Source organism: Telopea speciosissima, chromosome 6 (genome assembly GCF_018873765.1).
Source record: "Telopea speciosissima isolate NSW1024214 ecotype Mountain lineage chromosome 6, Tspe_v1, whole genome shotgun sequence".
Lineage (NCBI taxonomy): Eukaryota > Viridiplantae > Streptophyta > Magnoliopsida > Proteales > Proteaceae > Telopea > Telopea speciosissima.
The window spans coordinates 53,817,760-53,832,102 of record NC_057921.1 but is presented as its reverse complement, the minus strand read 5'-3'; the positions used below and the strand labels follow the sequence as shown (position 1 = coordinate 53,832,102).

At 39.0% G+C, this 14,343-nt stretch overlaps 1 protein-coding gene across 1 annotated transcript; it reads right to left on the bottom strand.

Moving 5' to 3' along the window:
* On the bottom strand, positions 1 to 11,424 carry LOC122664733 (pentatricopeptide repeat-containing protein At1g32415, mitochondrial). Its single transcript, XM_043860697.1, has 3 exons — positions 10,945 to 11,424; positions 9,526 to 9,579; positions 1 to 2,427 (listed from the first exon to the last, which is right to left on the bottom strand). Exons 1-3 carry the CDS (start codon positions 11,323 to 11,325, stop codon positions 232 to 234), a joined length of 2,631 nt encoding a protein of 876 aa, XP_043716632.1. The 5' UTR covers positions 11,326 to 11,424; the 3' UTR covers positions 1 to 231.
* Between the last annotated feature and the right edge of the window lie 2,919 nt (positions 11,425 to 14,343).

Below are 14,343 nucleotides of genomic sequence, written 5' to 3'. Positions count from 1 at the left end.
AACACTAGTGCTACTCTCAGCAGGATCACTATGATTTCTAGCATTTACCTGAGCTTGATGATAATGCATCTTCTTAGTGGAATGCATTTATAACCCTGGAAATCGTGGATAAACACCCGTTTTAGAAGAAGGTGCTCTTGAGAAACAGCATCATCAGGCAAAGAGCAAACACCCTTCATCTCGGATTTAATAAACCAAGGACAAAGCTACCACTGTTGCCTTAACACCCCTTCATACTCTCCCTCCAACTAAACTGGAAGAATCGCCAGCCAAGAGAGTATATATCTCATCGGACTCTGGGTGTGATTTGTCCCCAGACAAGAAAATATGAACTTCTCCCATTACCATTAACCAACTGCACCCAGGAACTTTCCTTATCCCCTTTGTTCCCATTGCTTTTCTCAGCATTTCCTCTTCACATTGCAAACCAATAGCTGCATATATGTTGCAAAGCAATATATGGGCTGGGGCATTAAATGGGTCAAGCTGAAGGACCCGTTGAGCTGCACGTCTAGCAACTGCTGGGTTCATCTTGCCAAGCCCACATATACCAAGCAGTGCCCCCCAAACTTCAAGACCTGGCTCAAACGGTAGACTTAAGACAAGCTCCTCTGCTTCCTCAACTTTACCTGCTCGACCCAAAAGGTCAATCATAGATACATAATGTTCCGCTCCTGGCTGAATTGAGTGCTCCTTTCTCATTGAATAAAAAATCTCCCAACCTCGATCAACCATGCCAGCATGACTACATGCTGATAGAATACCCAAGAATGTAACAGAGTTTGGGCAGATCCCTGAATCTCGCATTGCTTCAAAGAGCTTCAGAGCCTTGTTAACTAGACCATGATGCGAAAAACCCATAATCATGGTATTCCAAGTGACAATATCTCGGGATGTCAGGTCAGAGAATATATGATGAGCAGTATCAATCTCTCCACATTTTGCATACATTGAAATCAAAGAATTCTCAAGGGTTGTATCTAGCTTGTATCGTGTTTTCATCACTATTCCATGTAATTGCTTGCCATGATCAAGATAAGCCATTGCACCTGCAGCTCCAAGAAAAGAGGAATATGTAGAATCTAGAGGTGTTATCCCATTAACACGCATTTCTGAGAATATGAAGATAGCCTCAGCAAAGAGCTCATTCTGGATGTGCCCTGATATCATTGCTGTCCATGTAACAGCATCTCTCCTGGGCATTCTGCTAAATAGACAACATGCCTCTGATACATTGCCAGCATTAAAATACCCAGTGATCATAGAAGTCCATGATACCTCATCTCGACTAGGCATGGTGTCAAACAAGGATTGAGCTCTCCGCAAGTCTCTAATGCGAATGAAACCATTTATCATAGAATTATAGGACTGAATAGTACAGTTGTTTGAGTTATTGGTGAAAATATAATCTGCAAAATCCATCATTCCAAATCCAGAGTACATGTGAATTAAGCTCTTTGACAGCCGTCCATCATAGTCGTTACAGTCCCACCCATTTAAAATTAGGTGAGCATGTACCTGCTTACCCAGCCAAGGAAAACCCACACCCAAACAGGCATAGACCAGTGAAATGAACGTTACTTCATTTGGTTTCATGTCTGGGGAAGTTCTCATTTCAAGGAAAAGCAACAATGCCTCCTCATAGAAACCATTCCAAGCAAACCCACCTATCATGGCTGTCCAAGAGACAACATTCCTGTCAGGCATTCTCTGAAAAATGTAATATCCCTCGTCAAGATCACCTGCTCTACAATAGCCAGCAATTAGAGTAGTCCAAGTGACAACATTACGATCTGGCATTACATTAAATAGAACTCTCGCTTCTTCCATTCTACAGTTCTCTGCATAACCTGCGATCATCACATTCCAAGAAACCTGATTCCTAACCGGCATCATATCGAACATTTTTCGAGCTTCCACTAGATCACCATTTCTGATCAAACCTGTGATCATTGAATTCCACGTGACTACATTCTTATCAGGCATAACATCAAACAAGTTTCTTGCAGCAGCAATTCTTCCACAATGTGTTAGACCACACAGCATGGAAGTCCAAGACACTACATTTCTTTCAGGCATTCCTTCAAAGAACCGACAAGCATCAGCTACCCTACCAGAATGCACATAGGCAGAGAGCATTGCATTATAGGTGACAAGGTTCCTTTCCGGCATGACTTCAAAGAATGCTTCAGCTTCATCAATGAAACCTTCTTTGGCAAGTTTAGAGAGCATTGAAGTCCAGCCAACAACCCCACGACAGCTGCCTGTCTGAAGCATTCTTTCAAGCAGAAACCGTGCTGCTTCCAGTTTCCTTTTGTAGAGGTATCGGAGGAGAAGTTCAAAATCACTACTCTCAGACTTGTGGTGATGAACAGCTGGAACTGTAAGCTGATTTTTAACGCAGCCAACATGTAGGGAACGATGACACTTTCGGGAAGTTCAGGAATGGTATTGAAGTTCCAAAGCCCAGCAACAGCATAAAGAGCAAAAATGTCGGTTAGAGAATGACACACACATTGTATCTTTAATGTAGATTAGCAAATTCTATGTATCTTTTTCCACTTTTTGTTAGCTCCCCCACCCCAAGAATAAAAAAAGAGTAACCAACACCATGACATACATTGGAGGTTTGACCCATGGAGACCACATACTCCAGTGATCATGAAGTTAAGTCATAGTTCGAGAACTCGCGAGATCTCGACGAGTTTCTCGGTTTTTGAGAAATCGAGACGAGTTGGCATACAAGTTGCAAAAGTGCAACAACTCGACCAAGATCTCGAGAATCTCGACCCAAACTCCTTTATATGAGTGCCAGATCTCGAGATCTTGGTGGAAAATCTTGGTATACCGACACCTATTGATGCAGATTCATCACCAAATATGGCTTGTTTCATTAGAAATAAGTCTAGGGTTGGGTTACATACATGTTGGGCCTTTGATCCCATGAGTTTTTAATGTTATAGGCCACTTTTCTGGGCCTAAAATAGGGGTACATAGGTTGCATACGGGATTAGCCCAATACTTAGTTTTTATTGTGTGTTTTTAATTGAACCGGTTTAAATTGGTTGCATCCAATTGGTTCAATTGGTCTAATTTAAGTGAAGTGATCCTATTGGCTAAGAGGTTCTTATATCCTATTGGCTACTAAGGAATCTTCTTTATTTTAAGTAGTTTAAGTTGTTTTTAAGTCATTAGGACTCTATTTTGAGTCTATTTCAGTTTCCTAGTCAGTTTAAGTTAGCTAATAGGTTAAGGATTGGGTTAGGCCATTCCTTTTTAGTGTCTAAGTCTAATTTTGAGTCTTTTATATAAGATTCTAAGGGGGCCATATATTGAACACGAATTTGATTAATAAAAATTAGCTTTATGCTTGCTGCCATTGTTGCTGCTCTTGTGAGTGTATATCCTTGTGGATCTCAAAGTGGAAGGGATTGGTGGATCTCCTATCGACTCCTTGCATTGTGAAGATCGGGAGGGTTGCTACTTATCTCCTTGCATTGTGAAGATCAGGAGACCCCATTGTTCATCTTCAAAGTTGCTACCATTGAAGACCTGTAACAAGTAAGAAATTCTGCAACTATTCTTCTTCCTTCTAGAAGGTCACATACAAGGTGATTTTCGTGAGAATTCTGCCCAGCCAAATCTAACCATTTGAATCTGCTAAAAATTTGATCAAGTCTTCCTCAAACCCTAAGAGAGACTCGATTCAAATTTCAGCACCATCCACCCAGCCAATTGTATGAAATTACAGCTTTACCCCTCTCTCCTACTTCTACTAGGAAACCTCCATAACTCCAAATCTGTCCATCAGTTTCAAACCAAACTTTCAGCATACATCCCTTACATCATTGTTGACACTTGATCCAAGTTTCAGCCCCAAACTCCCACTCTAACCCCTTCATCTCCTTGCTCCATTAAAACCCAAGCCCAAAACCCTAAAATTCAATTTTGCCCAAAATTACAGAATTTCAAAACTCATCCAAATCCTAACCTTTTTATACCATATTGACCCCCTAGACCTGCCCATTAATACCGTATAAACCCCTTTCCCAATATCCAACCCAAACCCTAGGAATTGACCTAAAGCTTAGTGCTGTCCATTCGAACCAGCAGCCCCTTTTGTTATTTGATCCTGTTGTTTGGCTCCTAGGAGGTCTCCTACCTATCTAGGACTACATTACCCATCTATGCAAACCTTGGTATACAGACACTTATTTAGGCCAGGAACTAAGACAGACACTTATTTATGCCTAATATCATTTAAGTAAATGTTTTACTTAAGATATTATTCGTAAATAAGCAAATACCCCCTATTTGAATCCAATAAAAATAGTTAAAAAATCAAATTCCAAAAGGAAAAAAAATCAACCCCCCAGTTCAAGAACAAAAATTGGATTTTCGACGGTAGGTGCAATTTTCAACTTTCTAATGCTGGGGTTTTTCTCAAATCTCAAAATTCCATAAATCTTAATATGGTAAAACATTGCTAAAAACCTAAAGTGCGGTAAAATATTCATTTGTTTTGATGTCCAAGAAAATATTTTCATTTAGAGCAATTTTGATAGCATTCGTGCACACCAAATTAAGTTTGACCGGTACATAACTCCTATTTGGACTTTGTTTTTGCAAAATCTGATAGTGCCATTGTGTTTACATGGCCTAAAATAGGGTGAATACCAAGTTTCAGACCCAAACTAGGTCTAAAACCCACCGAGTTGAGGCTTCAAGTCCGAAAAAAAAAAATGCACCAACTCGACGACGAGATCTCGACTCGACTCGGTTTTTCAAGGGACCGAGTTGGTACCGAGTTTCGAGTTTTAGTACCTTGAAATTAACTGGCCACCAACTGGAAAGAATGCATCCAGAAACCACTATTCAGACAATCTTAACCATTGGATAAAATGTTGGTGATTGAAAACATATAAAGTTGAGATTTATTCCCAAATTCAGGTGCGTTAGATAGATTGCTTATGATGGTCATTTGGGTGCACACAAGTGCTGCCGAATCCAAACCACATCAAGCAAAGAATGTACCACCCACTACAGCTTCCTAACAGCTGTGACATCCAAACGTTCAGAATTTTTTGATGAGAAAAAAAATTAAAAACATAGGACCCACCTTATTGACCAAGCATATTTTAAAAAAAAAAAAAAGTCTCAGCCACTGCAACCAAGGGATTGACACATGAGCAAACCTCTTGCAAAGGCACTTGGAGAAATAAACACAACCATGGTTGAAGATTCTGCTTAATACCTATCTGGAGTTTCTTCTTGTCTCCTGCATTGGCAACTCACACAACATTGGCTAGGTCAAGGGCACACTCTAGATGGAAATAAGACATGATGACTGTCAACCTCACAACTAAGGTGGCAGATCAACCGACAAAGAACATCGATGGGAGAAAACCATGGCAGTATCAACACTAATTCCTGAGCTGGAAAACTGAGAAAAAGATTGATAGAAGTCAGTTAACAGCAAACGAAACAAAAACAGAGAACTAACCTGAGTAGGAAACGAGAGAAAACAAAAGGGCTGACCTTGATTGAATGAAAAAGAAGAAACTAGAAAATAGAGAAAGAAAGGGATATGGACTAGGCCTCTCACCTAGAACTTGATCAGCATCTCATTAGTCCACTTGGCTTCTCACCAAGGTTGCCATTGCATCTCACAAGACTACAAGAGCACTCTTCTCTCACAGAAGAAACAAGGATAAGTTGTGGTAGCCTTTTGTTAAAATCCGTGGGGGTAGTGTGATCCCCTGCTCTTTATCTATAACTTCAATGAAATAAGCAAAACAAGAAACTCCCCATGCACGGAAGGAGGAATCCTTTACAACCTAAGTTTTCTACAAAAACAGAAACTCTTCCAGAACTTGACAAAATAGAAACAAAAACCCAATCACGTATAGGACTCAAATTCCTCATATTTGGGCTTATAGAATTGGCCCATTACAACAGAAAATCCAAAAAACTAAGCCCATGACCCATATAACCCATTGAAGAATTAAAATTAAGTCTAACTTGAACCAATATTGAAATGTAGGTTCAGGTTGACCCAGAAAACTGAACCAAATCCAAAACAACAGGCTCTTCTCTTCTTGCTGAAATTCCTCATCACTTCTGTTCTTAAAATTACATCAATGGCCAAACAAAGTAATGTAGTCCTATATAGGCAAGGCCTAATAAGAGCCAGGTAAGATCAAAGTTCTGGAACTGTTTGCTAATTAGGCAGATTTGGGGCTGTTTAGGGTAAAACTAGGGTTAGGTTTAGGAATTTGGGTAAGGATTGTATATGGTTTTAGTATGCAGGTTTAGGGGACTATTATGGTATAAAGAAAATAGGATTTGAATAGGTTTAGAAATTCTGCAAATCTAGGGTTAGGGTTTGGGTTTGGGTTTGGGTTTGGGTTTGGGTTTAGGTTCTAGGCTGTAAACTAGGGTTTAGAGTGGGGTTTTGAGGCTGGGTTTCTGGTCGAGTGTAGCTGGCAGTGGGGGAATGGTTCGATCAGAATTTAGAATGTTTTTAGGGGTTTTGGGTTTTGTGGGAGAAGAGGGGAATTAGGGTTTAGATGGTCAGATTGGGTTCAAAGTTGGATCGAGTGTAGGAGGGAGAGGGAGAGATGTCTGCTGAAAGTTTGGGACAGATCTGAAGGTGGTTGCTTGAATTTCAAGCTATGGATCGAATGGGGGGAAGTTGCAGGTTTAATGGAGGCTAGGGTTTGATGGATGGAGGGGGGTTTGGATGTGGTCTAATGAAGGGAATGCTGGGCAGATTGTGAAGGCTAGGGTTGGAGGATTAGAAGAAGAAGGTAATTGTAGAATTAAATAAACTACTTACTTGAATAACACTGATCTCCAACAGTAGCAGATTGAAGAAGAGCTAAGAGAGGACCTCCCGATCTACAAGATGCAAGGAGTCACTGGGGATTCCAGTCCTTCAATCCTTGATATGACTCACAAGGGGGGTGTCTTGATATGACTCACAAGACTGGATCTCATAGGAGACAATAGCAGCAACAAAGGCAGCAAGCATAAAGCTGAGTTTTATTAATCAAATTCTTATTCAATGCTGGCCTCCCTTACAAACTTATATAGAAGACTCAAAAATAGACTTAGACACTAAAAAGGAAAGGCTTAATCCTATCCCTAACCTATTAGCTAACTTAAACTGACCAAGAAACTGAAATAGACTCAAAATAGGGTCCTACTCCAGCCCAACTAAACAACTAAAAGAAAAACTAATAAAATCACTTAAATTGAACCATTGGTTGAACCGGTTCAATTTAAAACACCAAATAAAAAGCTAAGTATGGGAGCTAATCTCCTATGCAACCTATTTACCCATATTTTAGGCCCATAAAAGTGGCCTATTACATTAGAAACCCATGGGATCAAAGGCCCAACATGAATGTAACCCAACCTTAGACTTATTCCCAATGAAACAAGCCCTATTTGGTGATGAATCTGCATCACAAAGACTCAAAAACATTGCTCTTTCTTCAGACAACTGTTGAACAGGAGTTTCATCTCTCCTTTGATTGTCAATGGAAAGCGTCAAACCTAGGTTTTTGTTTCTTTCTTCAGTCAACAAGATGGTTCTTAAGTGGTTTTACAAATCATCTTTGAAAAAAGTCATAATATAGTACTGCCATGCTGATTAGGGAGCTGCAATAGAACCTTCTGCAATGATGTGTTACTATAAGACCACACTAATGGAGAGATAAAATTGGAAATAGCAGTCCAAGGGAGCTCAAGGGTTGATACATCTAATGGATGATCCAGATTGTTGGACTGGTCAGACTATTTTAGGGATTAGATAACTGAAATGTTTGCAGCAGTTTCATCCCTTGACGATTTACCACAAATCCTGAATCTTTGTTTTTGATAGGAACAAAAATAATCAATACTTACGGGGGAAATTACTAGTGGTCATCTCGGGACTAAAGAGTTGAAATAAGGATCATCAGATAGGTATAGCCGTGTAGTAGCCTCGATCATTCCTGGAAACATGGTTTAAAGTACCGGTCCGTATCGTATCGGTAATCGGTATCAATCGGTACTGATAAGATACATACTAATACGTACCTTTTTTTTAGACAATGTTACATCTTGATTGGTACCTTATTGTAACGGCCAATACGGTATGATACAGACCTATACGTACGGATACTTTTGATACTTACATTAAAGGGTTCTGTGAGAATATTGGTACGTATCGGCTAATACAGCTCAATACATACCGATACGGTCGATATGGCCATTAAAGGTAAAAGGCCCATGTGACTATCAAACTATGATTTTGTTTTTGAGATCAGAGATTGAAGGAGATTTCACATAACAATGTAGGCTTCAGAAAAACTTGATCTTTGTGTTTAAATCATGGTTTTTAATCCTATTTTTTGCTATAAATCGATAGATTTAGGTAAAACTAAGTTAGTTGATGCATCAAACTTGATCATTTGCAAGGATTTGTACTCAAATCGATGAAAGTCTCTTGTCTCGTCATACATTGTTCTCCATTTTAGTGTTTATGCATGATACATATTATATATTGCTTAGTTATATTGTTTTTTGCTCCAAAAGTGTATTTTCATGTGTATCTTGACCATTTCCATGAGTATCTGTAGTGTACGATATGTATCTCTGATACCAAACCGAGGATGCAGAACAATATCATAAGCAATAAAAAATAAATCAAGAGATTTAATCTTGAATATCTCTAATTAGCTCATCTATGATTAGTGCAAATGTTATGTGCTTAGAGTGATAAGTGCATTAGCTTTTACTATATATATATATATATTTTTTTTTTAACTTCCTCCATATCTTCTCCAAACATTGTACTCAACTACATGAGAGGCTCATTGCCAATGAGCCTGGCCTCTCCTTTTATTTTTGTTGCACCATACTGCAAAGTTTTGGCATCCAAAATCACCTAAAATCACCCTTTCGATACGATACCTGATGTCGATACTATAAACCTTGGCTAGAAATTACGAATCTGAATTGGTATGGGTCAGATCCAAAAAGAGGATTGGTGAATCTAACAAGCAAAAGCCTCACATCGCCAACACACCAGCCAACCTACTATCTATGACACCAATGCGGATCAGACTATCCAACTGAACGATATCGATCCTCAAAACCGTAGTTGAAACCCCAATTGCTCAAACCTTGGAAGTGACATGCAAGTTACAACTTGCAACTGCCTTATTGTTATTTTATTTCCAACATGATTGGAAGTTATGGAAAATAGGTTACAGTATGGGATTTTGGAAGTTTTTTTGGTATCCCCACCATAATCACCTTAAAGAGGCACTTGAAAATTGCTACTTATTTCTGAACTTTAAGGCAATGATTCTTCAGCAACTCTATAGTCTAGAAAGACAAACATGTTTTAACTGCTCCATACCTTTGACTACTATTACTAATTACAAGGGGCCATTATGAATAGAACAAAATCTATTCAAACAACAGAATTATGCTTGTAAAATATGAGAAACAATAATAAACAAGTATACTCACAGAAAAAGTTCTTCCCAACGGGGCATCCAAAAAACCATTCAGCTGCCTCCTATACTGCAGGAGCAAAGGGGTAAAGAATATTAACTCACTATGCTTACATCTATAACCAACAACAACAATAATTCTGACAAAAAATTACATTTTCCAACTTTAGACCATACAAAAAGAACAAAGCACAACTCAATGGAATATTTTAATTTACACTAATAATAGTAATCATAAGGAAGTTTTTAAGTAGACCACAAACACCAAATGCATTTTCTTGGGCAGTTTTTTGATAGATAAGGAGTTTAGCTGCTGAATTTGGTAGATGACAACAATAATTTAGTTGACTTTCATAAAATAACATAATCCAACAGAAAATCATCTAAAATTAGCATTTATTTAGGAAAAGGAAAAAAAACTATCATCAATAACGAAAGTTTGTAAGCAAAGTAAACAGGTAAACAACAGAGACTTCTATGGTTAGAGCAACACTGAAATTATTATTTATCAAATATATATTGCTTGCTAGCTTCTCTGAGAATATCACATAAAAAATACATAGTGACTCACAGAATTGCGGCCTTGAGCATAACGAATTTGACCTCTGATGTAACTGTCTTCACCGTTACATAGACTTAACTGATCGCTAATTATTTAACAGTACTTATTCTGTTTTCCATCTCATTAAAACTCATAATGGACCCTAATCAAAACCTAACTTCCCCCAATCAGCCCTTCCTTCATCCTTGTGAATTGGGTTGATTCTAATCGCTAACACAGATCCTCCCTCAAATGTTCAAGTCTAATTTATAATCTTATTCTCTCTAGTCAAACCAAAATTGACCCTTAAAAGTTAAAACTTTACCAACACCTCTTAGGTCAAATACCTGGCATAATTGCCATTCATTCAGCCTAAAAACACCACGATTTGGATGAAATCCCAATCCACCCTACATCAATACCCCATCACACCTATTAAAGTTCCAACTTTATCCTAGAAAGCAACAATCCATGGATGTAACCCATCGTCTACTAATTCCCCAAAGTGGGAAAAGGCATATCAATCTACTGATTAAGAGGAAAATACTTTCTAAATCACTTTGCCATCCAAGATGAATTTGAGCATGCCCCCTCCATTGCAGGCCTATGTCACAATGACATAAGAACAAGGTGTCAAACACAACAAACCCCAAAAAATGGGATTCAAGGACTGAAGGGGCTTAAAGCAGTGTTTTAATTTTGTATATTTTACTATCATTTTTATGTTACATAAACAATCTAAAAGGTTTAGTGAAGATAACGAATCACTCTTATGCATGTAACTAATTTAGCCATGATATAAGCAAACTCACTTGAATGAATAAGCATCTAATTTGTCACCAAATTTTCGATATGATGAAGAGGGAGAAGGAGAGAGAGAGAGAGAGAGCATACCCTGGGCCAGTTGCGGGAGAAATCAAGAGTGAAAGTGCGCCACCTGCGTTCGATTTCAAGATCACGGTCAAGCTCGCGAGCCTTGTCGGTGGCAGACTGGACAACAGAGTTGAGGCGACTCGAAACGGAGTAGCGGCGGTTGAAGCGCTCTGCGGCCTTTTTAGCGTCGAAGAGAAGCTGCTCGAATCCATCGTTGGCGCTCCTCCACGCTTCCTTCCAGGCCTCGCCGGAAGCCACTCTTTTCGCAAACCCATCGAAGTCGCTCCGCTGGAAAGCCTGTACCTTCGCCACTTGGCGCGTCGATATGGCTCGTCGTTGGCTAGAGAGGTATTGAGACTTCGAAGGAGACAGTAAGGGATGCCATGGCAGGCTCGTCGCCATGACCTGACCTGCCCACACCACACACGTAATCACACACACAGAAATTAACCCACAGAGACAGACGGTGCCGACGGATGAGACACTGACAGAGACGGAGAGGGAAAGTTGCGCAATCTGTAGAAGCTAAAGGATGCGGGTTATGGTGCGTGACGTGCGTCTATGCCTCACCGATTTCTCAATTCTTTAGGCAAAAACACGGAACAACTAGAGTCGGTACGGGAACGGGTGTTTTTACTCAGAAACGTTTGTACTGTTCTTGGTCTGGATTCTGGAACAGTGTTCTTTGTAAGTAATACACCATTTGGCAAATCTATTCTAAAACAGTTATGGGGTATCCATCATAAACAATTCGACTCCTCTACTTTTTTTTGGTAATTGGGAGCTTTACATATGTAGTTGATAGAAGGGGGGGTCAAACCGGGGAGGGGATAAGATACCAGTCAAGAGACTCGAACTCGAGACCTCTTGGTGAGCATGGGCATGAAGCGCATCACGGCTCACCAACTGAACTAAGCAATTGTTGGTGACTCCTCAATTTTTGTCTGTCCCTACTGCCGTGTGCGCCCCACACACAAGCAATGTAGAATGTACCACCTTACCCCTGCGTGCTTTCCACCATGCTTGTGTGTGAGGGCACACGACAGTACCGGACAGGCGGAAGTAGAGGAGTCGGATCCTATGGTAAAACCTATTCATTACAAATTTGTCATTAATTAAAATAATGACATTTCCTACATTATTGGTAATCAAAGTTCACAAATCAAAGAAAATCTATGAACGACTAAGGAAACTAAAAATGGAAACAGTGATTGAGCAATAATTAGGGTCAAAGGAAGACACCTTATTTTATAATGAAAAATAAGACAAAGTTTACTGTAAAATATTTATAGCTAGCTATCATCCTTTGCATGAACTAGAACCCTCATATGAATAAGAGGTCTTGTTGATATATTACTACATAGATTCAACCTCATTTTCCCACTTACCTAGAAAAAAGAGGAAATAAGCAAAGTGCGAGTAAGGGCATGGGAAAGAACTTAGCCATTTTTTTCTTGAATTTTGATTATATTTCTCTAATGACCAATGAAAGATTAGTATCCGATTTCAGGTATGGGGCATTACATGTGGATCTACTTGTAGATTCTCACAACCAGAAAAGTTTCAGGTCATAATCCGAGTTTTAGATTAGCTCCAAAAAATTATCAAAGAATGCATTGTGAAAAGAACTATACCTCCTCAGAAGATTGGTTTCCTCTTGAGGTCTAAAAACAACCACTAAGAAGACAAAGGAGTCGTTGAATGTCCATGCAAAATGAAGTTATTTGCAACAAATATCAAGCCCAAAATATAGACCATCAGATGGGTAGTATTTGGGGTTTTATGGTTTGGGATTTCCCCTTTCAAAGAGCAACTTTAGTTTGCTATGAAGAAAAATAGACAATGAAAAGATGAATTGAGCTGTATACCTATGGCGATGGAAAAAAATAAGTTTTTGTGGCTCCAATGGATACCATAGAGAGATGAATCGAGCTAGGTAGGGTTTCAGAACCAAAATCGGTATGGAAAGGGAAAAGCTGCCCTTGAGGAAGGGGCATCATAAAATCGGTATAGAGAGGGAGGACGACCTCTCTTTGCGATATCAGCTTACGCATAGAGAGAGAGAGAATTGTAGGTGGGTGTACCTTGATGGAGTTCCAGGAGTATCCCAATGGCCTCTTCGTCCGTCCTCAGAGTTGCAAGTGGGTGTACCTTGATGGAGTTGTAGGAGTATCCCAATGGATGGCCAGAGAGAGAGTTGCAGGTCAGTGTACCTTGATAGAGTTGCAAGAGTTTCCCAATGGCCTCTTCGTCTGTACTCGCGAGCTTCAACAAAATTGAATGTGTTTCCCCCCCCCTTCAATCGTGATTTGTGTCATTGAGGTTGTTCCATGGAACAACAAAACACATCTAAGGTGTTTCGTCAAAGGCGTTCCACATACCAAATTTATGCCCGATACGTTTTTATAGAACAATAAAACGAACCATCATGCCAAATGCAAAATGACCATTTTTCTGTTATCGCAGAACGAAAGAATGGAGAAGCACGTTCCACAGCACGTTACCATACGCAACCTAAGAAACTAAGGCTATGTTTGGATAGTTGAGTTTAATATCCAGGCTTCATTGTCAAAACAAATGAGATGATTTAAATTTTTTCTTTTTTTTTTTTAGAATTTTCCTTTTATTCACTTTACTAAGTTTTGGGCCCTGTTTGTTTTACAAGAAATAGTGGGGTAGGAATAAAAAAGGTGGGATACTCGAGTTTTCCAAAAAAATTCAGAAAACACAGGTATTTGACTGCCTGGTGTGGGAAATTAAACAAATAATCATCCATTAATTAAGGAAACCTCTCTACCTACCTACATGACAAACCATTTACAACGTCTCACAATTAATAGGATTTTGAGAAAATGGAGAAGAATGATTTTATTACATCGGGGCCTAGAACTTTATTAAACATTGGAATAAAACATTATGAAATTCCATTGTTTACCATCGTTTCATTTATTTATCTTTCTTGTGATGTAACCCTATTATATGTGATGCCCATAAATTCTACTTTCCCACTTTTTTGTCCGTCAAATAAAGGAGGCTTTGATTTACCAAAAAAAATAAAAAATAAAGGACGCTATGAGGTTTCATCTAAGGTGAAGGGTTTACCCACAAATCTAGAGTCATCATTACTCTCCTTATTTGTTGAAAATCCAAAATTCTTTCACCGTAGCCTATTATCCATCTCAACATAATGTTGGTTAAGGAATTCCTCCTTTACCATGGCTAAAAAAAATTCCTTTTCCGTTATTTTGACTTTTCGTCCAACCAAATGGAATCACAAATTTAGGGACAATGATAAATCTAAGGAAAAAGTTAACATTTTCATTTTTTTGGTAAATGAATAATGAATAACGAAAGCATAAGTAAAGAAACCCCGACATCTTGTCGCTCTAAGGAAAGAAGTGGTTTAGGTCTTCGTGATCA

Excerpts from the sequence above, each read along its gene's own strand:
- LOC122664733 (XM_043860697.1), bottom strand. The coding sequence starts at position 11,325 with ATGGCGACGAGCCTGCCATGGCATCCCTTACTGTCTCCTTCGAAGTCT. Across the intron at positions 9,580-10,944 it reads TCTCCCGCAACTGGCCCAGG|TATAGGAGGCAGCTGAATGG; the intron begins GTATGCTCTCTC and ends TTGCTCCTGCAG. Across the intron at positions 2,428-9,525 it reads CGTTGGGAAGAACTTTTTCT|TGTCATCGTTCCCTACATGT; the intron begins GTGAGTATACTT and ends ACTTCCCGAAAG.